Source organism: Mus caroli, unplaced genomic scaffold, assembly GCF_978045245.1.
Source record: "Mus caroli unplaced genomic scaffold, Mus_caroli_1 scaffold_17, whole genome shotgun sequence".
NCBI lineage: Eukaryota > Metazoa > Chordata > Mammalia > Rodentia > Muridae > Mus > Mus caroli.
In genome coordinates, this window is record NW_028227272.1 from 35,058,827 (window position 1) to 35,085,632 (window position 26,806).

General features: G+C 44.4%; 1 protein-coding gene and 1 long non-coding RNA gene across 4 annotated transcripts in view; one reads left to right on the forward strand and one right to left on the reverse strand.

Moving 5' to 3' along the window:
* The window catches only part of Gpr156 (G protein-coupled receptor 156), a 66,573-nt gene that overhangs the window by 26,966 nt on the left and 12,801 nt on the right, over positions 1-26,806 (forward strand). Inside the window, exons 3-7 of one of the 2 annotated variants that reach the window (XM_021185045.2) lie at positions 11,146-11,275; positions 11,492-11,602; positions 20,962-21,087; positions 22,004-22,099; positions 25,502-25,738. In XM_021185045.2, the coding sequence (XP_021040704.1) occupies positions 11,146-11,275; positions 11,492-11,602; positions 20,962-21,087; positions 22,004-22,099; positions 25,502-25,738 (700 nt within the window). The remainder of the gene's footprint in view (positions 1-11,145; positions 11,276-11,491; positions 11,603-20,961; positions 21,088-22,003; positions 22,100-25,501; positions 25,739-26,806) is intronic. The other variant, XM_021185046.2, reaches the window with a different exon arrangement.
* LOC147000639 (uncharacterized) lies at positions 8,425-25,610 on the reverse strand. 2 transcript variants are annotated; one of them, XR_015045718.1, is made up of 4 exons: positions 25,529-25,610; positions 17,379-17,511; positions 12,650-12,731; positions 8,425-9,852 (listed from the first exon to the last, which is right to left on the reverse strand). It is a non-coding gene; the product is annotated as an uncharacterized LOC147000639 (long non-coding RNA). The 2 variants fall into 2 exon arrangements; XR_015045719.1 differs by having other exon boundaries at positions 11,222-12,731.

A 26,806-nucleotide genomic window follows, 5' to 3' on the forward strand; every position in this document is an offset into this window, starting at 1 on the left:
AGGAAATAATCAAACTCAGGGGTGAAATCAACCAAGTGGAAACAAGAAAAACTATTCAAAGAATCAACCAATCAAGGAGCTGGTTCTTTGAGAAAATCAACAAGATAGATAAACCCTTAGCCAGACTCACTAGAGGGCACAGGGAAAGCATCCTAATTAACAAAATCAGAAATGAAAAAGGAGACATAACAACAGATCCTGAAGACATCCAAAACACCATCAGATCCTTCTACCAAAGGCTATACTCAACAAAACTGGAGAACCTGGATGAAATGGAGAAGTTCCTAGACAGATACCAGGTACCAAAGTTGAATCAAGATCAGGTTAATGATCTAAACAGCCCTATATCCCCCAAAGAAATAGAAGCAGTCATTAATAGTCTCCCAACTAAGAAAAGCCCAGGACCAGATGGGTTTAGTGCAGAGTTCTATCAGACCTTCAAAGAAGATCTAATCCCAGTTCTTCACAAACTATTCCACAAAATAGAAACAGAAGGTACTCTACCCAACTCATTCTATGAAGCCACAATTACTCTGATACCTAAACCACAAAAAGACCCAACAAAGATAGGAAACTTCAGACCAATATCCCTTATGAATATTGATGCAAAAATCCTCAATAAAGTTCTTGCTAACCGAATCCAAGAACACATCAAAACAATCATCCATCCTGACCAAGTAGGTTTCATCCCAGGGATGCAGGGATGGTTCAATATACGGAAATCCATCAACGTAATCCAGTATATAAACAAACTCAAAGACAAAAACCACATGGTCATCTCGTTAGATGCGGAAAAAGCATTTGACAAGATCCAACACACATTCATGATAAAAGTCTTGGAAAGATCAGGAATTCAAGGCCCATACCTAAACATGATAAAAGCAATCTACAGCAAACCAGTAGCCAACATCAAAGTAAATGGTGAGAAGCTTGAAGCAATCCCTCTAAAATCAGGGACTAGACAAGGCTGTCCACTTTCTCCATACCTATTCAACATTGTACTTGAAGTCCTAGCCAGAGCAATTCGACAACAAAAGGAGATCAAAGGGATACAAATTGGAAAAGATGAAGTCAAAATATCACTCTTTGCAGATGATATGATAGTATATATAAGTGACCCTAAAAATTCCACCAGAGAACTCCTAAGCCTGATAAACAGCTTCGGTGAAGTAGCTGGATATAAAATTAACTCAAACAAATCAATGGCCTTTCTCTACACAAAGAATAAACAGGCTGAGAAAGAAATTAGGGAAACAACACCCTTCTCAATAGTCACAAATAATATAAAATATCTTGGCGTGACTCTAACTAAGGAAGTGAAAGATCTGTATAATAAAAACTTCAAGTCTCTGAAGAAAGAAATTATAGAAGATCTCAGAAGATGGAAAGATCTCCCATGCTCATGGATTGGCAGGATCAACATTGTAAAAATGGCTATCTTGCCAAAAGCAATCTACAGATTCAATGCAATCCCCATCAAAATTCCAAATCAATTCTTCAACGAATTAGAAAGTGCAATCTGCAAATTCATCTGGAATAACAAAAAACCTAGGATAGCAAAAACTCTTCTCAAGGATAAAAGAACCTCTGGTGGAATCACCATGCCGGACCTAAAGCTCTACTACAGAGCAATTGTGATAAAAACTGCATGGTACTGGTATAGTGACAGACAAATAGACCAATGGAATAGAATTGAAGACCCAGAAATGAACCCACACACCTACGGTCACTTGATCTTCGACAAGGGAGCTAAAAACATCCAGTGGAAGAAAGACAGCATTTTCAACAAATGGTGCTGGCACAACTGGTTGTTAACATGTAGAAGAATGCGAATCGATCCATTCCTATCTCCTTGTACTAAGGTCAAGTCTAAGTGGATCAAGGAACTTCACATAAAACCAGAGACACTGAAACTTATAGAGGAGAAAGTGGGGAAAAGCCTTGAAGATATGGGCACAGGGGAAAAATTCCTGAATAGAACAGTAATGGCTTGTGCTGTAAGATCGAGAATTGACAAGTGGGACCTCATGAAACTACAAAGCTTCTGCAAGGCTAAAGACACCATCAATAAGACAAAAAAACCACCAACAGATTGGGAAAGGATCTTCACCTATCCTAAATCAGATAAGGGACTAATATCCAATATATATAAAGAACTCAAGAAGGTGGACTCCAGAAAGTCAAATAACCCCATTAAAAAATGGGGCTCAGAACTGAACAAAGAATTCTCACCTGAGGAATACCGAATGGCAGAGAAGCACCTGAAAAAATGTTCAACATCCTTAATCATCAGGGAAATGCAAATCAAAACAACCCTGAGATTCCACCTCACACCAGTCAGAATGGCTAAGATCAAAAATTCAGGTGACAGCAGATGCTGGCGAGGATGTGGAGAAAGAGGAACACTCCTCCATTGTTGGTGGGATTGCAAGCTTGTACAACCACTCTGGAAATCAGTCTGGCGGTTCCTCAGAAAATTGGACATAGTACTACCGGAGGATCCAGCAATACCTCTCCTGGGCATATATCCAGAAGATGTCCCAACCGGTAAAACGGACACATGCTCCACTATGTTCATAGCAGCCCTATTTATAATAGCCAGAAGCTGGAAAGAACCCAGATGTCCCTCAACAGAGGAATGGATACAGAAATTATGGTACATTTACACAATGGAGTACTACTCAGCTATTAAAAAGAATGAATTTATGAAATTCCTAGCCAAATGGATGGACCTGGAGGGCATCATCTTGAGTGAAGTAACACAATCACAAAAGAACTCACACAATATGTATTCACTGATAAGTGGATATTAGCCCAAAACTTAGGATACCCAAGATATAAGATACAATTTGATAAACGCATGAAACTCAAGAAGAATGAAGACCAAAGTGTGGACACTGTGCACCTTCTTAGAATTGGGAACAAAACACCCAGGGAAGGAGTTACAGAGACAAAGTTCGTAGCTGTGATGAAAGGATGGACCATTTAGAGACTGCCGTATCCAGGGATCCATCCCATAATCAGCTTCTAAACGCTGACACCATTGCATACACTAGCAAGATTTTGCTGAAAGGACCCAAATATAGCTGTCTCTTGTGAGACGATGCCGGGGCCTAGCAAACACAGGAGTGGATGTTCACAGTCAGCTATTGGATGTATCACAGGGCTCCCAATGGAGAAGCTAGAGAAAGTACCCAAGGAGCTAAAGGGATCTGCAACCCTATTGTTGGAACAACATGATGTACTAACCAGAACCCCGGAGCTCTTGTCTCTAGCTGCATATGTATCGAAAGATGGCCTAGTCGGCCATCACTGGAAAGAGAGGCCCATTGGACTTGCAAACTTTATATGCCCCAATATAGGGGAATGCCAGGGCCAAAAGAATGGGAATGGGTGTGTAGGGAAGTGGGGGGCGCTATGGGGGACTTTTGGGATAGCATTGGAAATGTAATTGAGGAAAATATGTAATAAAAATATTAAAAATCAAAAAAAAAAAAAAAGAAGTTCAGTCCATTTCCATCATGGTGGGAAGCATGGCAGCATGCAGGTAGACATGGTGCTGGAGGAGCCAAGAGGTCTACAACTTCATCCAAAGGTAGCCAGAAGGAGACTGTCTTTTCTGCACTGGGCAGAGCTTAAGCTTAGGTGCATCAAAGCTGACCCCCACAGGGACACACTTCCCCTAACAAGGCTAGGCCTCCTCCAACAAGGCCACACCTCCTAATAGTGCCACTCCCTAGGCCAAGCATATTCAAACTACCATAATTTTCCTTCCTGAACATTCTCACTTCTTAATTTCTACCTTTTTAAAAATCTAGTTCTAGTGGCTTAGAGAGATGGCTCAATGGTTAGCAGAGTTTGTTGCTCTTCCAGAGGACCCAAAATTTAGTCTCTAATACCTACCTCAAGACATTCACAGCCACTTGTAGCTCCAACTCCAGGAGATCCAACACCCTCTTCTGGCTGCCACAGGCAGTACACTCATGTACACAAGCGTGCACGTATGGGCGCGCACACACATATACACTCATACACACACACTCACACACACACTCATGCACTCACACACACAATCAGTTGTTCCTTTTCCATCAGCTTATAGGATAGAAGGTATAATTCCTGTCTGTCAAGATGCAGAGCCAACACCACCAAGCCATCACTGGGGCCAAGGCTTAAAGACACTAGACAATAGCAGAAACCAAGAACCAAAAGCCAGCTGCAACATGAATTCAAACTGGATTCAAGCCAGTGAGTAAAATCAGGAGGTATAATGGGAAAACAGCCAAGGTTCTAGATCTGAGCCAGCAATGGGTTCTGAAGCCAGGGGACTCCCTGTAAAGGGCACCACAGGCTGAGTGTACCTCAGGAAGTCCGGTGGCCCTCTGTATCACTCTTGCTGACACTGCCAGACAAGCGGGGGCCTTTGGGGAGGCAGCTGAAAACTGGTGACCTACTAACACTGTTACAGCATGTTAGCAAACCCGGGTCAAAAAAGGCCTCTGGAAAGGGTTCATTAATCAGGGAGGTTCGAGCAGGGTCCCACTCGGGAAAGAAACAAGAGTCAGAATCTGTGGGTCAGCTGTGCCAGCATTATCCCCATCTGGTGGAAACCCACAGGCTGGTCTTTTCATGTTAAAATGAGAATTAGGGCCAGGTGTGAGCCTCAGGGCCCTCCCTGGTGGGGACAGAGCAGGGGACAGAGCAGAGGGGAGCAAGCAGGTTTCCTTTGTGGTTCTCTTCTTTCCCACTTTTCCAAGACCTGGATCCCTAATACCCATCTAAATCTAATGATTAATTCATTTGACAGACATTCAATAACATAATAAGGTACTACTAAAAGAGCCAAATCCAAGGTGCTCATTGGTTCAAGGCTAGGCCAGACTCAGCCCTGGGGTCATAAATTCCCAGATTCTGGCCTGATAGAGAACCATTCTTGCAAGTATTCATGAATTCAGCATTCCTCAAAGATTCCCAGACACACCTCGGCCATTCTCCTGCGGTAATAAACCTGAAAACTGTACAGGGAGAAACAAGAGAGCAAAAATGGATTTGCAAGCCACCAGGGAGCTGGCGCCTTGTGATTGGATACTTCCGTCGGCCAATGGTGTCTGCCTATGCTTTTTGCCCTACTTAGAACCAGGGCGGCTGCTCTGACTTTTTTTCTTTTTTCTTTTGGAAGTGCTACAAGAGTCTTGCTAGAAGTCACCCCTGGCCTTTCCTACAGTTGCAGTGGGAGGGAGAATGGAAGTGGAAATCTCTAGGTGAACAATTTGCTACCTGTCTGGAACTGGAGCCCTCGGGTAGAAGAGTTGAGGAAAAGGGGATTTTTCCCCCTATGTGTCTATTGCCCCCTCTTGCTGTTTAAAAGCACATTTGAAATATTTTTCAATTGTGTGAGATGTGGAAATACATATTTAGGAATTCGTTTTGTTTTGTTTTTGTTTTTGTTTTTCAAAATCACTATCAAATGCAACCATAATACTCCTAGGTGAAGCAGGCTTCCTCGATAAGAGCTCTTTCTGCTTCCCCTTTCTGCTCACTAGTGGTGTGTCTTCCCTGTCCCTTTCACTACTGTCCTACGCCTGAGCCCACACAATGAGGTAACGGGCGTTTGCTCTGAAAAGGAAGTCTACATTTCCATATTTCAGCTTTTAAAATGTTATAAGGATGAAGTTTTGAATTGGTATTCTGTTATGTTTGTAGCCCAGGAGAGCTATGAATTCTGAAATATGAAATATGGGCCATGGAGATAGCTCAGCAGGTAACGGCACTTGTCACTAAGCCGGACGCTCTGAGATCTCACGTGACGGGAGGGCAGAGTCAGTTCCTGTGAGTTGTTCTCTGAACCCTCCATGTGTGACATGGTACACAGATGCCAACGCACACACAAAGAAATGTAATTTTTAAAAATTTAAATCTATTCTCATGTGTGTGTGTGTGTGTGTGTGTGTGTATGTGTGTGTGTGTGTATGTATGTGTGTGTATGTGTGTGTGTATATGTGTGTGTATGTGTGTGTGTGTATGTGTGTGTGTGTATGTGTGTGTGTGTGTGTGTATGTGTGTTAAATTGCCCTGGATACTGAGAAAAGAACTGTTAGTGTTGAATTAAATTTTTATTCTATTTTACAAGAGGAATAAGAAAGGAATCTTTGTAGTGAAAACGTTAAAACCCGGGGAAGTGGTAGCCTCACGAGCTGAGGGCAGAGGTTCTGTCCCATCTGCTTTGCCATCTCCACTTCTTAATGCTTTGATAGGTTCCTATTCAGGAATTAATGTTTGACACAAAAATGGCCATGAATGAGAGGAGACACCAGGAAAGCACAGGACACTGAGACCGTCGGCTAAAGGAGAATCTGGGGCCAGGATGTTTGGCAAGTTTTCTTTTGTGCTTAATAACTAAAGCTTATATTTGGATGATTGGTTGATTGGGCTATAAAATCCACCACATCTCTGGAATCCAGGTCAGTCTGTTCTTACTGGCTAAGGAAGTGAGGCAGAAATGCACGTGACTGGCTTGCTGATAAGCCCGCAGCAGGGGAAAGACGCAGTGGCTCAAATGATTTGAAAACGAAGGAGCTGGAAGGCATCTTGGGTCTCATCGGATTTGACCACTGCTAATCGTTTGGTTTATTCCGTAGCCCTGTCCTTCCGGGTCCTTTATAGCTTCAGTGACTGTAGGTCCAAAATGACAGGCTGGTGGGTGGAAAATTTCCCCTCTCCAGATTAAAATAAATCTGTGCAAGCACTGAGGACTACAGAAAAGCAGTTGAACTGAGAGAGGCCAGGCCCACCCAGCACTCAAGGCTTTAAGGATATAAAAGAAGTTATACTTCCCCTGTCCAGCTGCAAACAGCAAGACAGTTCAGGATGAGCAGGTTTTCTGAAGCCAGGGAGAGTGATGTGTGCTGTTCACTTCTGTCACTAACAGCCACTGAAAGTTAGGCAGCTGTGTGGTCAAAAGATGAGGTCTACTTCACAGAGCTGAGCCTCATGACCTGGAAGGTGTGTTAGACAAAAGCATTCCCTAGGAGAATTCCCCTGGAAGGATTCAGCCAATGGAAAAGAGCTTTTGGAGTAGCCTGATCTCATTGGAGACAAGTGAACATACGTGTGCACATGGATATGTGAATGAATACTCCCACAGACCCTTCGGTTTCCTAGAAACACAGGCTGAGAGAGCACAGAGCTTCACAAACACCCTGTTAGGATCTATCGTTTATTTTCAGGCTTCCTTCATCACTATGCTGAGAGGAAAGCCCAGGAGAGCCTCACACACATGAGACTCCTCAGTGAGGACTCAGCTGGGTCAAAGCCCATAGCCTGCAGAAACGCATTGCACACAGAGACCCCAAAATAACTGGTCTTTCTGTGTGCAGTAACATCAGGGAAGTCTCAACCATTCCAGAGAAGTCCAGAAAGACACCCAGAAGCCACTTCTGTTACCCAGCAGAGCTCCTTGTCTAACGCATGGACATTAAGCCAGTTCATGACACCCTCTGATCTCTAGCACTTTGGTGATCACCGGCAGGGGCTTATAGTTGCCTTAGAGAAGGAAGTTCCAGGACAGATGCTGGGAGAGCAGCTGAGAGGCTATTGCAAGGAAGACTTTGATCAGTTGGTGGCAGTAGAGGTAGAGAAGAAGCAGCTGAGTTCTGGTTGTATTTCAAGAATAGAACCAATGAGGTTTCACAACAGATTGATGTGGGAAGGAAGGAAGAGTCAACAATGACACCAAGGATTTAAGTCCAAGCAAACGGAAAGATGGAGTTCTCATGCTGAACTGGAGATGGAGGGTGGAGGAGCTTTCAGGAGAAGACAAGGAGTTAAAGTTTTAATGGACTGTGGTTTAAAATTAAAAATATCAGATGTGGTGGTACACACCTTTGATCCCAGCTCTGGTCAAGCAGAGGCATGTGAATCTCTGTGAGTTCAATGCCAGCCTGGAACGCATAGCAAGTTCAAGAATAGTCAGGGATACACAGTGAGTCCCTACCTCAAGTTGGAGAGAAAGGAACATATATATGTTTAAAGTTTCTGGAAGTGGATCTATTTCAAATGACAAGACACAGGATTCAGAGAACCTGAGGTGAAGTAGGATGAAATCATTGTGACTAAAGGATTTTGAGCTTGGGATGTTGAAAGGTCATTGATCTCTCTGGGTGGTCCTCGAAGGAGGCTTGAGTGGGATAAAGACGCAAGGCAATGCACAGTTGAAGCACAAATGGTCGCACTAGTATTAGTTTGAGGTGTGCAGAATTTGGATCATTTAACTCGAACATTAGAAATGGGCAAAACAGCAAACAGATCAGACCTGTGGCACCACGACCATGCAATATGATAAAGTTGGACTTTTGCATTACATAGGTCTATAACCCCATTATAACAAATATCAAAAGCGGCGGACTGAAGGAGAAATTCAACAAGTTCTCGAGGTCGGAATCTTTATTGTTTCACAGCAGAGCTGCGAATGACCCTGTATTTGTTTTTAGGTGTATCAAAGCTCAGGGGCAGGGCTGGAGAGATAGCTCAGTGATCAAGACCAGGGGCTACTCCCTGCCATTCCAGAAGCTCCAAGTTCAATTCCTAGTGAGCACATGGGTCACAGCATCTACCACTCCAGCTCCAGGGAATCTAACATCTGCTTCTGCCTTCTGAGGGCATCAGGCAGGCAACTGGTGCACAGACATACACGCAGACCAAACACCCACACAGGTTAAATGAAACAGAACAAAACTACTCCATGCTAGCTAGCATTCACATCAACTCAAGAGGGATCTTATAAGGCATGTCCCATGACGCTGTAAGGGAAGTTTCCTTCTCGTGTAGCTGTAGGTGATCAAGATGTACCCTCCCCTGCTCCCCAACCTTGAACCATGCTTCCAAATTCAGTAACTCCAAGTCCCCTAGCTCAGAGGCCCACGTGAGAGTTGGAGGCTGTCACAGGCGTCGGAGTCCTGGAGTGACCATGCAGGATTAAACAAGTTCTGGGGATGTTTATTTACATGAACTGAGTCTTTACTGGACTCAAACAAATTGAAAAAGTAAATTGAGAAAAGCCCTTGCCTCCCATTTCCAGGCAATAATGAAGAGGAAGATAAAAGTGAGATCATTACATAATCCTTTTAAAAGGAGAGATTGTTATATAATCTTTATTAAAAAAAAAAAGTCATCCAGTCTAGACTTTTAACTCTTCATACTTGGAACGCAAGTCTTATCACTATAATTATTTAAATCTCCTGGCTTTGTGAAAACTAATTAGTGTTTGTGGGTGAATGAAAACTGTACAGTTTTGTAGAATTCACCATTTAGTTCAATAGAAAAGTAAGATGACTTGGTGGTTGAATGCCTCCCAACAGGGCAAAGGCAATCCCCAGACAAGCCATTCACCTGCTGGATCGGAGCTGATTGGCATCATAGTGCCTGCCCAGGTGTTCAATCAGCCAAACAAAGCGGGCTCATCATCTCCTATTCAGTGTTTATGGCGATATTGTCAGTAAAACTTCTCAAGAAAAATACCAAAAAATACACATCTGGGTCCATAGCACATTTATGTGAACAGTGGGTTCGCACCAGTGCTTGCGATGTGAACACTAGAAAAATGTTTTTTTTTGTTTTTTTTCAAAATCACTAAACTGGGCTCCTCTTCACTAAGTCAGAAAGGGGAGGAATTCCAAATCAGGATTCGTGCAATACTGGATCATGCAAACAGGACGGAGTTGCAGTGTCCAAATCAAGTAGATGCAGTGAAGAGCAGAGCCGCAGACCTACCCGTCAGCCATGTAGTCAGAGATGTGTGTCTATGAGGCCCTGGCCAGTGCGCTGTCAAGATAGTCATGGCTTCTGTGTAGGAGTCTGTGAGAGGCAAATGGAAAAGGGCTTCTGGTATGCAGAAGCTAACCTACTGGTGATGCCACAGAGAAAGTCTCATTTACCTCGCCTTTTGGTTAAATGATTTGTATCCTGAACCTATGCTGGTGCCCAGAGTCTGTCTGAGAGGCCAGTTAGCCACATTCCCCTCTAGTCTTCTGCTGCCCGCTAACTTCATTTTGCTCTCTTCCTGGGAAAGATGCTGCCTTCGTCCCTTGCTTTGGACCTCTGCATCCTCTTTTCAGTCAAACAAGGAAAGAAAAGGAATTTTTTTATGTCTAATAAATGGTGTATGTGAAGACTCCCAGCCTCTTTCCTGATAGCAGCTTCCCTTACAGCTCAATTCTGCAAGCTCCACCCTATCCCCGCTCCCATGTACCTGCACTGACATGACACTTACATACGCTGACTTGTCCCTTATCAGCCCTAAAGTTCACTGCCTCTCTTCTCTGGTGTCACCTGGGTGTCCATGGTTATATAAGCAAGAGGTACAAGAGTTTGGGTTCAAAAATAAAAATAAATAAAAGCCAGTGGGGCTGGAGAGATGGCTCAGCAGTAAGATCACTTGCTGCTCTTGCAGAGGACCGGGGCTCAGTTTCCAGCACCCACATTGTCATCTCACATGTCTGTAGCTCCAGTTTTAAGGAATCCAACACCTTCTTTCATCCTCCACGGGCTCTAAGCGAACATGTGATACACATGTGGGCAAAACATTCATATACATAAAATAAAATGCTTAAGTCTTTCTTTTTGTAAATTAGCCATGATGACACATGTCTCAAATCCCAACACACAGATACAAATCAAATCTCAAATACGCAGGGGTGGTAAAGGCAAGAGGGTCAGCAGTTCAAGGCCAGCCTGGGCTACATTAGGCCTCATCTCAAAAAAGCCAAAATAGTATAAAACAAAGCAGGAATTAGTTATATTATGTTATTTTGGCTTTTCAAGACAGGGTTTCTCTATGTAGCCTTGGCAGTCCTGGAACTTACTCTGTACACCAGGCTGGCCTCGAACTCTTAGAAATCCACTTGCCTCTGACTCCTGAGTGCTGGCATCAAAGGCGTGCACCACCACCGCCTGCCCTGGAGTTAGTTATTTTAAATGAATATAAATACACCATAAGTTTTTCAGAGAGCAGCAAACAGTCTCTTCCCAGTGACTCCTGGTTCCAGGGCTGCAGTGGGGATTCTCCCAGGAAAGAATTATTACTCTGGCAAGTCTTCAACAGGGGCGCACAGCAGCTCGGCTATTGTCATTCTTTCTATTTCCACCTAGGATTGTGAAGATGTCCAGCCCCAATCTGAATGTTGTGACCTTGCTGGGCAGTTGTCTGGCCTACATCAGCGCTTACCTTTTTGGGATTCAAGATGCTCTTGTGGGGAGTTCAGTAGAAGCTCTCATTCAGGTAGGAGACATTGTGGGATTTTGTTTTGGACACCATGTTGAACTTCGATAATGTTTCCTGCTCACAGCTCTTTCCGAGATTGTTAGTTCTGTATCCAGGTTATGGACATATTCCCTGAGTCCCACTTGCTGCCCCATGTCCTCTGTGGGCCTGAGACACTGCAGACAGATGAAGGTTCCACTAGTGACTCTTGCTTCTGCCTTCTTTCACCCACAGATACGACTGTCCTTGCTGTGCATTGGGACATCCTTGGTGTTTGGCCCTATCCTGGGAAAGAGCTGGCGACTCTACAAAGTGTTTACCCAGAGAGTACCGGACAAGAGAGTGGTAAGTTGGCAGCTAATACAGGATGCTGGGTCGCACCAGGAGCTCCACAGTGGCTCGGAGCTGAGGAAATGAATACAGATCTCCGAGATGACTGTAGTCTGCCTGAGATTCTTGCCCTTTGGTTCAATCCTTAAAGTGATGTGGCTTCATAAAGCCCCAGACTTACACGGTGGCTAAGAGTGAGTGCTACCAGGAGCTAGGTCTTTCAACACGGACTGTTTAGGTACACAAACTCCGAGGCTTCATGGGAACCTGTGAGCTGCCCAATACCTGGCATAGTGGGAGGGAAAACAAGATGCCCAGAGAGACTGGCTCTTGGCAAAGACCGGAAGCTGCAAGCGAAAGAGTAAATGCAAAGAAGCTGTAGCAAGAAGCACAGTTATTCCCCTCCCTAGAGTTCAGGTCTTTCCCACACACACAATACTCTGCACTGAGAGGGGCATAGCTAAGCAGCCAGCGAGAAGATGGACTCCGTGGGCAGAACTGACTCTGGAATCCATGCAGCCGTCAGGTCACCTGCATGCCCCTGACATCAGCATTTATTATAACCATGCTCCTCCATGGTATCAAACTCCTTGGTATGACTGTTCAGACCTCATACATGATTCTGTCAGACTGCTTCTCTGTAATTACAGGATTTTAAGAACCAAAGAGTATTGAATCATGATGAATATTTAGTGAAAGTTCAGCTGTGAGTAACCACACAGATGTAGAAAGCTGGCTAAAAGGACAGATTTTATCCTTGTAAATATCTTTTCCAAAAATAGCTCTTTTTTGGAGGCATAACTGACACATAAACCCACATATTAAAAGTGCAACATGAACAGGTGTGGCGACGCACACCTTTAATCTCAGCACTTGGGAGGCAGAGGCAGGTGGATCTAGGAGGTCGAGGCCAGCCTGGTCTACAGAGTGAGTTCCAGGACAGCCAGGGATACCCAGAGAAAACCCTGTCTAGAGAACCAAAACTCAACAACACAAAAAGTATGATACTTGGCAGGGGAGACAGCAATATCAGGAAGAAGGTTTTCCCAGGGTAAGGCTTACCCTGTGCATTTGGGGTGTGCTGACCCCTGAGTAAATTTGACTTCATAATTTGTGGTAGTGAGGAGTACATTTGAGCTCTTTCCTGAAGAAAAACAAAACAAAGAAGAGGAAGTGTGATATTAACCCACGTATACACTCATGAAACATGAAAACTAACAAACTCCAGCATCCGCAGATGCTCAACATCCTCTGCTGCCCCTCCCCTCACTTCAGACCCTCCCTGCTACCCCTCCCATCTCAACAGACTCTCCCTATTCCAAGAACACCACTGTTTTGCTTTCTAAAGTTAAAGATAAGTTTTCACTTTTCAGAGTTTCACATAAATGGAATTGTGGGATGGAGAGATAGCTCAGCACTTAACAGAGTTGGTGAGCAACACCCATGTTGGATATCTGCACATACCTGCACACAGATGCACAGAATTTAAAGCTAAAAATAAATCTTTAGAAAAAAAAAAACAAATTTTAAACGTATGTTTCCTGGGACCATTTGCTTGGAAAATATTTTTTCAACCTTTTACTGGTAGTGTCTGTCTTTGTCACTGAGGTACATTTCCTGTATGCAGCAAAATGCTGAGTCCTGTTTATGTATCTAGTCTGTTAGTCTATGTCTTTTTATTGGGGAATCGAGTCCATTGATGTTAAGAGATATTAAGGAAAAGTGATTGTTGCTTCCTGCTATTTTTGTTGTTAGAGGTGGAATTATGTTTGTGTGACTATCTTCTTTGGGGTTTGTTGAAAGATTACTTTCTTGCTTTTTCTAGGGTGTAGTTTCCCTCCTTGTGTTGGAGTTTTCCCTTTATTATCCTTTGAAGGGCTGGATTCATTGAAAGATATTGTGTGAATTTGGTTTTGTCATGGAATACTTTGGTTTCTCCATCTATGGAGAATGAGAGTTCCAATTGAGAGTTTTGCTGGGTATAGTAGCCTGAGCTGGCATTTGTGTTCTCTTAGGGTCTGTATGACATCTTCCATGGCTTTCATAGTCTCTGGTGAGAAGTCTGGTGTAATTCTGATAGGTCTCCCTTTACATGTTACTTGACTTTTTTCCCTTACTGCTTTTAATATTCTTTGTTTTGTGCATTTTGTGTTTTGATTATTATATAATGGGAGGAATTTATTTTCTGATCTAGTCTATTTGGAGTTTTGTAGGTTTCTTGTATATTTATGGGCATCACTTTCTTTAAGTTAGGGAAGTTTTCTTTTATAATTTTGTTGAAGATATTTACTGGCCCTTTAAGTTGCAAATCTTCACTCTCTTCTATACCTATTATCCTTAGGTTTGTTTTTCTCATTGTGTCCTGGATTTCCTGGATGTTTTGGGTTAGGAGCTTTTTGCATTTTGCATTTTCTTTGACTGTTGTTTCAATGTTTTCTAGGATATCTTCTGCACCTGAGATTCTCTCTTCTATCTCTTGTATTCTGTTGGTGATGCTTGCATCTGTGACTCCTGATCTCTTTTTTAGGTTTTCTATCTTTATGGTTGTCTCCCTTTATGATTTTTTTATTATTTCTATTTCCATGTTTAGATCCTGGTTGGTTTTGTTCAATTCCTTCACCTTTTTGTTGTGTTTTCCTGTAATTCTTTAAGGGATTTTTTGTGTTTCCTCTTTAAGGGCTTCTACCTGTTTGCCTGTGTTCTCCTGTATTTATGTCCTTCTTAAGTCCTCTAACATCATCATGAGATGTGATTTCTAAATCTGAATCTTGCTTTTCTGGTGTGTTGGGATATTCAGAACTTGCTGTAGTGGGAGAACTGGGTTCTGATGATGCCAAATAGCCTTGGTTTCTGTTGCTTTCTTGTGCTTGCCTCTCCCCATCTGGTTATCTTTAATGCTAATTGCCCTTGCTATCTCTGACTGCAGCCTGTCCCTCCTGTGATCCTGGTTGTTTTCAGAATTCTTCAGAGTTCAGCCATTTCTGTGATCCTGTGATTTTGAGATCCTGGGTGTGTCTGAGCTCCTGGGAGTCAAGCTTTCTCTGGGTGTTGCAGGGTTGTGTGGGGAACCAGAGCCCTGGATTTGCTCCAGGCACAGATGTAAGCTGGAAAGAACCTGTGCCTCTGGTTGGGCAGGGGTTTGTGTTTCCTTGGTTCCTGTTGGGGTCCCAGTTACTTTGGGTGTTGGGAAAGATGTTGTGGCCTCAGCTGTGATCTTGAGTATGTCAGAGCTCCAGTGCTCCTGGGTGTGTCCAATCTCCTGGGAGTGGCGCTTCCTCCATGGTCCTGTGATCTTGTGATCCTGGGTGTGTTAGAGCTTCCTCTGGGTGTTGTGGATCTGGGTGCAAAGCCAGCTCCTAAGGTCTGCTCAGGGCACAGGCTTAGACCAGAAGGCTCTCATTTTTATATAAATACCTGTGTTGTGCTCACACGCACAACTGTGCACCATGTGCATGCACTGCTCAAGGAGGTCAGAAGAGGGCATCAGATCCCCTAGAACTAGAGTTAGAGATGCTTGTGAGCCTCCAATCTGGATGCTGGGAATTGAACCTCTGCCAGTGTTCTCAAGGCTGAGGCACATTCCTAGCCCCTTCAATTATTGTTGACTTGTGGGGGAGCTGCTGAACTCTTCTCTGCTAAGCATGGATTGGGTGCTGTGGTTTATCCTTGTAATCATAGATAGATAGATGGATGGATAGATAGATAGATATAGATAGATATAAACAGATAGATGCATATGGATATACGTATAAATTTATAGGAAAAAGCCATAGTGAATTGCATTATGCATTATCATGCATATCTAATGTATATCAATAAAAGCATTTTAAAGAACAAACAGAAGCATGAATTCAGCTGCACTTTCACAGGACCTGTTTTTCAGTTGCAAAAGGTTCTGTTTTATTAGGGTCCTGAGAATTTTTATCATATTGGTGTGGAGTTTTGTTTAAAAAATTTCTGTGTCTATTGAAAGTATTGCATTATTTTCTTGCTTGGTCTACTTATATGGTGAATTGTGTCGAATGACTGTAAGATTCCTGAGATATGCCTGGGTGGCTCCTGCTGTGTTACACTCATGGTATTTGGTTTAATTCCTTTTTATAACAATTTTGTTTGGATTTGTGCACTCGTGCTTCTAGTGGCTATGGCTTTGTAGTTTTCCTTTCCTATCGTATATTTATGTAACTTGGGTATCAGGGTGATCTTGACCTGGTGGCATGAGTTGGGACCTGTTTCTTCCCCTTCAGTGTCTGGAATGCTTTCAGTGTGGTTGTAAAACCACTTTCGTTTTTATATATGCTATAAATCCCGTTCAGTTGTCATGATTTCACCAAACAATTAACTTCTGACAGTATTTAATAAGACTAAATCACATATTTTCCTGTGTAGTCTCCCTTTTCAATGTTCTCAATCTTCTGTACACATTTTTGTTTGTTTGTTTGTTTGTTTGTTGCTGTTTTTGTTTGTTTATTTGTTTGTTTTCAAGGCAGGGTTTCTCTGTGTAGCCCTGGCTGTCCTGGAACTCACTCTGTAGACCAGGCTGGCCTCAAACTCAGAAATCTGCCTGCCTCTGCCTCCCGAGTGCTGGGATTAAAGGCATACGCCACCACGCCCAGCAGTAGTAGTTTCTTGTGTGCGCAATTTGATTAAGCAATGGGTTTATCTTGCTCTCGTAAACACCATGGGTTCTAACTGCCTTGCTTCTTTCCTTTGGTGGTTGTCAAGAACATGAATCTACCATATCCATCACCCTGTCCAAAACTTAACTCCAAATGGATCAAGAACCTCATTGTAAGACCAAATACCCTGAATCTGGTAAAGAGAAAGTAGGAAACAGGCAATCCTGGCACTCAGGAGACAGGCAGGTGGATCTCTGAGTTTGAGGCCAGCCTGGTCTACAGAACGAGTTCCAGGACAGCCAGGGCTATACAGAGAAACCCTGTCTGGAAAAACCAAAAAAAGGAAAAAGAGAAAGGAAATAGTCTTGAACTCCTTGGCACAGGAAAGGATTTTCTGAACAAGACACTGATGCCATAGGCATTAAGATCAACAGTTAATAAATAGGATTTCATGAAGCTTAAAAAACCTTTGTACAGCAAAGAACACCATCATTTGGATAAAGCAGAAGCCTACATAATATAACTAATGTATAACTAATTACGTTAGATGTAATTTAGCAATTATACATCTGATAAGAGTTAGTTATCTAGAGTATATAAAGAACTATATAAAAATGAGTATCAAAACAAATAACTGGAGCTGGAGAAATGGCTCAGTGGTTAAGAGCACTGACTGCTCTTCCGAAGGTCATGAGTTCAAATCCCACCACATCACAACCATCCATAATGAGATCTGATGCCCTCTTCTGGGATGTCTGAAGACAGCTACAGTGTACTTACATATAAAATAAATCTTAAAAAAAAAAAACAAAAAAACAACAACAAAAAAACAAAAAAACAAATAACTCAATTTCACAAAAGATAAAACAAAAATGGCTTGTAAACACTTCAACAAGTGTTCAACATCCTTAGCTGTCAGGGTAATTCAAATTAAAAGTACTTAGAGATTTCATCTTGCCCTAGTAAGAATGGCCAACATTAACCAAAACAAATGGCAGCACTACTGGCAAGGATAGGGGGAAAGAGGAACACTTATTCATTGCTGGTGGGAGTGCAAACTGGTTCAACCACTATGAAATCAGTGTGGGGGTTCCTCAAAAGCTGAAAATGGAGCTACCACAAGATCCAGCTATTCCACTCTTGGGCATGAATCAAAAGACTGTACATCTTACCAAAGAGACCTTGCTCATCCGTGCTCACTGCTGCTCTATTCATAAGAGCCAGAAATTGGAAACAGCCTAGATGTCCATCAGTGATGAATGAACAATGAAGTGTTGTACATTTACCCAGTGGGATGTTAGCCAGCTGTTAAGAAAAATGGGATTCACAAGTCAGTAGATGGAGCTAGAACAAAATCCTGAGTGAGGTGACCCAGACACAAAAAGACAAACATTGCATGGTTTCTCTTATGTGTTGATGTTGGCTTTTAAGTTTTAGGTATATGTGTTCTGGTATAACCACAGAGGCTGGGCAGCTACTGAGGGACCAGGAAGGAGGGGATCTTCTAAAGAAGGGGAAATAGAGTATAGACTTATGGAGATATAAAAAGAAACTAGAAGCCAGATGTGATTCACATGCCTTTAATCTCAGCACTTGGGAGACAGAGGCATGCATATCTCTGTGACTTGGAGGCCTGCCTTGTCTACATAGTGAGTTCTAGGACAGCCAGAACTAGTGAGATCCTGTCACCCCCGCCCCCCGCCCCAATAAATCAAAATGAGGGATAGGACTAAGGAGGATTTAATGGGGAAGAAGATGGGAAATCAGTGCAAGGAAGAAATAGAGGGAGAGACAACTAACACGGAAGCACTAAAGGCCTTTTGAAGAGCCATGTGGAAATCTACTAGTATAGAAGCTGTCTAATATATATTTAACTTCCATACATATATATGGCTGTTAAATGGAGTCACCATATAATGGGGAGACAGTGTCCCACAAGACATCTTATGTTACCAGGTAAAACCTCCAGTTCCAAGAATGGGTTGCGTATTGTTACATTATTGGTCAAGGGAGTCCCATAGAATGCTACCACCCCCTAAATCACAGGCTGTGTTGCCAAGACTGCTGGTTGTTCTCCATAACCTGATAGTAAGTCCCTGAAGTTGCTGAAGATTCAACTTATTCATGTCATTACACATGAAGAAAACCAAGCTTGGTGCACAACTAGAAGGTCCCCTGCTAGTGACTAGTGCTCACACTGCTGGAGGGTACTTTGCATGCCACCAGAGAAGCAAAGTCAGCATCAGTATCGCCAGGCTGCAAATCCTGTGGCCTCCAACAGACTGGCCTGCAAGATGGACGCGTGCTGTAGTGGCACAGATATTACAGGTAACCAACTGCTTTCCCCTTGGATTTAAGGCCAACTCCATGAGATGCAATCCGTACCTGATACTGCTGAGATGGCCGAGAACCAGAGACTAACTGAGTCATGGGCCTACTGCTATTATTCTGCTAAAAGAAGATAGTGATAAAATAGTTCCTAGTGGCATGTCACTATACCCATTGACCAGAGTATTGCTCAGCTCTCACTAAACAAGCTTCCTCTTGCAGTAAATTGGAATGGGCATAGAGACCCCTGGACCATGCAGAAAGTCAGAGACCTTGGAGAACTTAAGCCAAATGGGTTGTTTGTATAAAATCCCTCCCCTGGGGGCTCAGGAGGCAGACTGATGTAAGAGCCCCAGGTGGGCTCTTTTCCTTCTTACAAAGGAAACAGTGTCTTCCAGACACCATGGGACAGTTACACATAGGAACTTACAAAGACTATGCAGTTCAAGGCAGACAGGGTACTAGCACAGAGAAGGGGACACAGAGTCAGGGATCCTGCCCCAACCAAGAAGCTATTTGCAGCTGATACCTGCTGGGAAAGGGACAATCAGGTTTGTTTGTTTGTTTGTTTGTTTGTTTGTTTGTTTGTTTGAATAGAGTGTCACTGGGTGTATCAACCACACTCCTGGACAGGCCAACACAAAATGATCTCCATGTAATTGTTTACACTTTTCTTGTTTTTATTTTGCATTTTGACTTATCAAGGGGCTTTTTGGGGGGTGGGGAGAGTGGTATTGTTTCCATTTTCCCAAGACAGGGTTTCTCTGTGTAGCCCTGACTACTCCAGAAATCTCTGTATAAACCAGATAGGGCTTGAACTCAGAGATCTGTCAGTGCTGGTGCTAAAGGCATGTGGCACCTTCTGCCTTTGTTTTCATCTTAAATTTGTTTTGGTTTTCTTTTTCAGTTTTGTTTTGTTTTCAAGAAAAGACATAAGGTTGTGTTGTGCCAGGAAGTGTTTGTGAACTTCAAAAGACCACCAAGGGGCCGACTCCGATGCAATCCCACCAGGGTCTTTATTCAAGCTCAACCTTGGGCCACATCACCACTTCTGATTTTTGTTTTGTTTTCGTTTTTTCTCTGTATAGCCTTGGCTGTCCTGGAACTCACTTTGTAGACCAGGCTGGCCTCGAACTCAGAAATCCGCCTGTCTCTGCCTCCCAAGTGCTGGGATTAAAGGTGTGTGCTACCACCACCCAGCTACACCATCATTTCTAAAGCAGCAGAATGGGAGGGTGAAGCCCAGAGCTGTAAGCAGGACAGGGCTTTATAGGAAATGTCAAGCAAGCAAGGGGGTTTCAGCCTGGCGAGCATCTTATTGTGTGAATACTGTAAGCCAGCAGGTATGTCCTCTGAAGCAAAACTATGAACAACCACAAACAGTCCTGGAGTACATCTGAAACAATCAGACTGATCTTTGATTGACTGTTGCTAGGAAGTAGCTAAGGAGTAACTCTGGGGTATGGGACAAGCCATGGAGTCCTTCCTGGTACTTGGGTGCAGCCTGGGTTCAGCTATAGGTCAAGTTTTTCTTAAGATGGAGGCCCATCCCAAGGTGGAGTAGGTTCGGCCTCTCTGTTAATAGGTAGGGAGGATCTGGGAGGACTTGGGGAGGGGAAAGGATATGATTAAAATATATTGTATGAAAACCCTTTAATAAAATAAAAGTTGGAGAGGGAGAGGCAAACAGGAATCTACATTACTGCCCCATCCATGAATCCTTTGTTCATCCCTCCCTCTTTTGTTGCCACAGTCTTATACATCTTTTACTAAATTCTCATAATCAATTTAAGACTGCCATTAAAAGAACATTTTCTTCATATCAGTCAAATTGTAGAGAAAATATTAATAATCTCTCCATCTGTCAATCCCATTTCTGAGTTAATAGCTAAGCCTGGTGCTAAAACCTCTATACTTCGTCATATGCTCACAGAAATAAAAGTGAACTTCCTTTATAAGACCTTTGCCAGGAAGGGTAGAGTACCAAACCATTAAACAAGCCAGGCAGTGGTGGCAAATGCTTTTAATCCCAGCATTCAGAGACAGAGGCAGGTGGATTGAGTCCAGCCTAGTCTACAGAGCTAGTTCCAGGACAGCCAGGGCTACACAGAGAAGCTTTGTCTTGAAAAACAAAACACGACAAAAAACAAATTAAAAAAGCCAGAAAGGCTAAACAAGGGGAACTCCTTAATGGTAACAGTAACAATAACTCAACTGACTTACAGAGGCAGCGTTCAGTCTTGCAATCCTAAGCGTGAATTTGGTGGGTCAGTGTGGTGGTGTGTGTTTCACCTTTGATGGTTAACATTTGAGGCTCCTGTAGAAGACTGTTGCTACAACTCATACCTCCACACACGGGGCACACTCTAGCACCTGTGCTATACAGCCAGCATCCAAAATGACATTTTGACCTTGACTGTTTTGCAGATTATCAAAGACCTGCAGTTGCTGGGGTTGGTAGCAGCCCTAGTAGTGGCTGATGTAATCCTGCTCGTGACATGGGTGCTGACTGACCCCATCCAGTGCCTCCAGATGCTTGGTGTCAGCATGAAGGTGAGAGGCTGCCTATCCCTGAGCAATCTGATGCCTTACCTTGGCTGGCTTCTGTGATACCCAGAGCCATCATCTCAGCAGCACCTACTGAGCAGCTGTTCCAAAGAGAAGTCAGGGGCAGTGGCTGCTCCGAGCAGTCTGACCCTTGCATAAAAGCTGTGCTGCCACCCACAATGATCCTTGTGCCCCCAGTCGTCTCCGGGGCATCCCCAGATGTCAGTGCACAGGGAATCTGCCTGACAGTTCTCTTTGCTTGCACAGACACAGAAGAGAACTTTCAGCTCTAGGGAGTTGCCTTCCCCTTCCTGTTGAGAGACAAAGGAGGTGCTCTGAGGTTGCCTTGGTGGCCATTCTACTGTAGTTCAATTCCCAGGCTGCCATTCACCATGCCCCCGAGGAAGGCTGCATAACAGCTCTAAGTCTCCTTTCCAGATAGAGAAGTAACAATCCTGCCTCTTTCACTAGGCTCAGGTGAAATAGGAGAAATAATTCATTTAAACAGGCCACGGAATGCAGTGGAATAGATACCAGAAGGGGCAGTGAAGGAGGATTTGGCTCTTTGCTAATAATGATTCCTGGTTTGAAAAACTCCTGTAACTTTGTTGCAGAGCTTTTTGAAACCTGTAACTTTGTTGCAGAGCTTTTTGAAACCACGGTGGTAACAAAGCACAAGCCCTGGAGTAAGTCCCAAAGCGCCCCAGCATCTGCTAGCCACCCACCTTTCTCTCCCTTCCCTCCTGCTCAGGCACTCCTGTTTTAGATTCTAACAGAGTCGCCTACATATTTCCGTTTTTTTACATACTAAAGAGGGAAACTGGAGTGTGGAGGAGTTCACACTCCAGGGAAGTTCACAGAGCTCTGCTGTGTGGTCCCAGGAATTTGAATGCCTTTGGTTCTGACTGGATGTCCCTCACAGGTGACAGGGAGAGATGTCTCCTGCTCTTTGACCAACACACACTTCTGTGCTTCACGGTACTCCGATGTCTGGATAGCCCTGGTTTTGGGATGCAAGGTTGGTAACTACACCTCCTCGGGTTACAATCTGTTTCCAACAAAAGGGGTTTGGAAAGAGAATTAGGGAATTAACGAGGTGTGTTCATGAATGGTGAACAACAGAAGAGTGAACTCAGAGCCAACTGGGCTCCTGCAGAAGTCCCAAAGCTGTGAACCTTTTGTTTCTCTACTGGTTCAAAGGGGTTCCATTTACAGCCCCCCAGGTGCTCGAATTCAGTCTGCCCACAAATCACTGCGACTTCATTTTCTCTCATATTATGGTCTGTTTTTCTGTTTGGGGAGTAGGTGTTGTGTGTGTGTGTGTGGGGGGGGGCTGTTTGTTTTCTGAGAGTCTTGCTATATAACCTTAGTTGGTCTCATTGCCTGTGTAAGCCAGGCTGGCCATTGTAACTAGCTTGGGAGGTTTTGTTATTGTTGTTTTGTGTTTTAAAAGAAGAATCCAGGAAGCAAACAGCCACTACTCACTTGTATCCTGAAAATGGTTTTAAAAAACTTCCAAACGCTACAGAATGACCCCGAATTCTGCCCTGGCCCCTTCCTAGCTGAACCTCAACCTCATCTAAATATCCTCTCAGATGCATAACCCTCTCAACTAGAGACAAGGATGACAGCCTCTTAGAGCTGTTCTCGGCTGCTTAGAACTCACACATGAGAGTTTCCAGCCACTCCTGGCCTTACTAATGGCTCCAGAATACGTGTTCTGTCTCTAGCCCTGGACCATTCTGAAGCATCAGGTCATCTCAGTTCTTAGCTCCCCAGAGCGTAGGGCGCACCTCCCCGCCCCAGCCCGCACCCAGCCTTCCTCCATTTCGTCCACTGCCTTCTGCACGTTCTCACTGCACCTCCCCCCCCCCCCCCCCGCTATTACAGTGATATGGATAAAGAAGAACAAGTTGTTGAGCATCAGAAAACTAACTGAGCCAACCTCTGCAGGCCCCTACCAGCAAGACGCTCTTGAGTAGGACTGAGCCCCACCCCCACCCTTGCTGACGCAAGGGAGGTGGGTACCGTGGCTTTCTTCACACCCATTTTCCTTTCTAGCAAGAATTTTAATGAGATCAAATTTTTATTAAAATCATATTTAACATTTTCAGAATCACAGAATTAATTTTATTCACCTTTGATAAAACTAATAACGATCCCGTTGCCGAGGGAACGCTGTTCGGTGGCATCAGTCAGGCCCCATGGGCCCCTCCTGTGTCCTTCTACTCAGAGAAGATCCCAAGGTGACTGGGTTTGACCCTGCACCCCGCTCTGGAACACAGGGTGACAGAAACACCTCTGTCACACTGACTCCTTACCCTACAGCACAAAGCTTCAAAAGTCACCCCTGCCTGCGGGTGGTGCTGACCAGGTCATGTGATCTCAGAGTCAACAGGACACCTGGCCGGACTTACCTTATTCTCTGGAAACCCCTTGGCTCTCAGCCTTACCTCATACCCAACGGCATCTACACATTGCAGTTATAAACAGGGTGTGGCTTGCCTTCCTCCGCCCTCCCTATCAGCCAAGCCTACTGCTCTGTGGTGATGTTGCTCTCATGATGTTACTTGCTGTAGTTGTTTTGAGTCAGGGTCTGTCTTAGGGTTTCTAAGACAGTGGTAAAATACCATAACCAAAAAGCAGGTTGGGGAGGAAAGGGTCTATTTGTTGTTATACTTTCATATTGCTGTTCATGATTGAAGTCAGTCAGGACAGGAACCTGGAGGCAGGAGCTGATGTAGAAGCCATGGAGAAGCGCTGCTTACTGGCTTGTTTCCCATAGCTTGCTCAGCCTGCTTTCTTATAGAACTTAGGGCAACCAGCCCAAGGATGGCCCCACCCACAATGGGCAGGACCCTCCCCCACTGATTACTAATTAAGAAAATACCCTACAGCTGGATCTTATGGAGGCATTTTCTCAACTGAGGTTCCCTCCTTTCAGATAATTCTAGTTCCTGTGTCAAGTTCACATAAGACTGGCTGGCACAAGGTCTCACTGTGAAGCCCAAACTGGCTTCAAACTCATAGCAATGCTCCTGCCTCAACCTCATCACTGTGGAATGCCAGGCCACCCATCAGGCTGGCTGTGTATGTCCTCGGTAGCTATGGTTTGCAGCGTAGTCCTTTGAGCACATTAGAAAGGCTAGTGTGTGCAGTATGTGTATACTGAGTGTTGCTGATAAAAGCTCTGATCTCTATATGCATGCAGCTGCCTCTGGGGGAAAGCAGCACCGTCTGATACTATGTTGTTTTCTCCCTAATAGAGACCGGGCAGGTTTGTGTGTGTGAAGAGAGGAGAGAGCTGGTGCCCAGTTCCTTGTGGTAGAGGCGGGCAATGTCACAAAGCAGTTCACATATAGCGCCTGCTGCCTGTGCCTCCCGCACTGTTGCTGGGGTCCCAGCCTGCCTTTGTTCTCCTCTTTTTCCATCTTTCATCTCCCAGAAACCCCCCATTGCACAGAGCCACTGGCAGCCTATGGAGTTCTTTGTGTCGAACAGAAAACAGCAGCGTCCATCCTTCCAGGCAGATGCACGCAGTCTTGCAGGTGCAGAGCCTGGCAAGCAGATGGTGCCTTTGAGCACCCTGGGAAAACAAATAATAAGTCCCCTCCCTCTGGCACTGCCCTAGTACAGCTTCACAGGATGGGACAAGCAGCTCAAGGGTCACTTTCAGTTCTCATGTGCCATTCAGCCACACTCACTGCCAAGCCATAATGGATATGTAGCATACCCCCTACACACACACACACACACACCAGCAGGAGCCAGTTCGGCTGTCCCGTCTGTGGGACTCCGATCCACACACACAACGCCCTGTGCCTTCTCCCAAAAGAATGTTGCATTTTCTGATGTCTTGTTTGCCAACCTCTCATAAACCATTCTCAGTAAAGGACAGGAAGTGACATTATTCAGAAGCCATAGGTGTAAGGAGCTAGCTCCTGGCTTCTTGGGTCATATCTTAGCAGAAGCACACAGCAAATCTTTAGGCAGATATGATTAGCCGGGCTGGAGAGATGGCTCAGTATCTGATGGTTAAGAGCACTGACCGCTCTTCCGAAGGTCCTGAATTCAAATCCCAGCAACCACATGGTGGCTCACAGCCATCCATAATGAGATCTGATGCCTTCTTCTGGTGTGTCTGAAGACAGCTACAGTGTAATTAGATATAATAATAAATCAATCTTTAGGCCAGAGCAAGTGGGGCTGACCAGAGCGAGCAACCTCCATTCCCAGCAACCACATGATGGCTCACAACTATCAGTACAGCTACCGTGTGCCCATATACATAAAATAAATAAATCATTAAAAATAAAGATATTATTAGCCCAGTGTTACTGATGAGGACACTGGCCCCAGTGGTACCGCTGTGACCTGTGGTCCCCCTTTTCTGTGCCTCTGGTCCCTGCTCCTCCTGCAGGGGCTGCTGCTGCTGTATGGTGCTTACCTGGCTGGCCTGACCAACCATGTCAGCTCTCCTCCAGTGAACCAGTCCTTAACCGTCATGGTCGGGGTCAACCTCCTGCTCCTCACCGCTGGGCTGCTTTTTGTGGTCACCAGATACCTGCACTCCTGGCCCAATCTGATCTTTGGACTCACATCCGGAGGTATCTTCGTTTGCACAACCACTGTGAACTGCTGTGTCTTCATTCCCCAGGTATGCTCGGAGTGCTGGCCAGGGACCTTCATGGGGTACGATGGGTGGTCAGAAGAAGGGGCTGGGGCCCCCTCTGCACCTCCTCGGTGCCTAGAAGAGGACAGTTCTGCTCCCCAGTCAGGCCAAAGAGGACCACCATGGTGGGGCCTGTCTTTTGAGGTGACCTCACCCCTACTTCCCACCCAGCCCCCAATTTGATCAACCCCTCTTCTGTGTCTTTTCAGTCCTTGAGATAGTTTTTTTTTTTTTTTCACTAGTCTAAGAGAAAAGACTTTTTTTTTTTCTTTTTAAATGTCTCGATACGTAGCCTCGGAACTTACTGTGTAGCCCAGGCTAACTTTCAAGAGAATAGCTTTTTTTTTTTTTCCCCCTTTCTAATTTGGGATTGCAGGTTCATAGAAAAATGTCTACTTCATGACAGGGAATGGTTTTCCTAGCCAGGTGTGGTCGTGTGCCCCTATAATCTCAATACCTGGGAGATGGAGGCAGGAGATAAGGCCATCCTTGGCTACATAGTAAGCTTTCCCTTTCCACAGACTCTCCTTTTTTATGAAAGGGAGAAGTTTTAATGTATTTCCTATTGCAGAGGTTAAGAATAAAATCAAGAGGCAGGCGGATTTCTGAGTTCGAGGCCAGCCTGGTCTACAAAGTGAGTGCCAGGACAGCCAGGGCTACACAGAGAAACCCTGTCTCAAAAAACCAAAAAAAAAAAAAAAAAAAAAAAGGATAAAATCAAATAAAGGAGAGTGGAAGCAGAAGTAGAAGGAACCCTTAAGCCCAGGGGAAGTGCTAGTGGTTGTTTTCTGAGCTGATGGGCTGCAGGCCCTCATCCATCATGTTAATGACCTAGCCACTGGATGCTTTCGTTTTCTCTCCTGCTCTTCTTCCCCCTGAGGCTAGCCCCATTCTGATCCCCCTTCCTGGAGTGAAAACTAATGATTCATTCCACTGCTGACTGATAGAAGGTTACAGTCAACTTCCGGATGCATAGGCACTCCAGTCTCCTTTCTGCTCACTAATTCTCAACAAAACATTCGACCAAATATAAGCATTGTGGGGGGCGGGAGG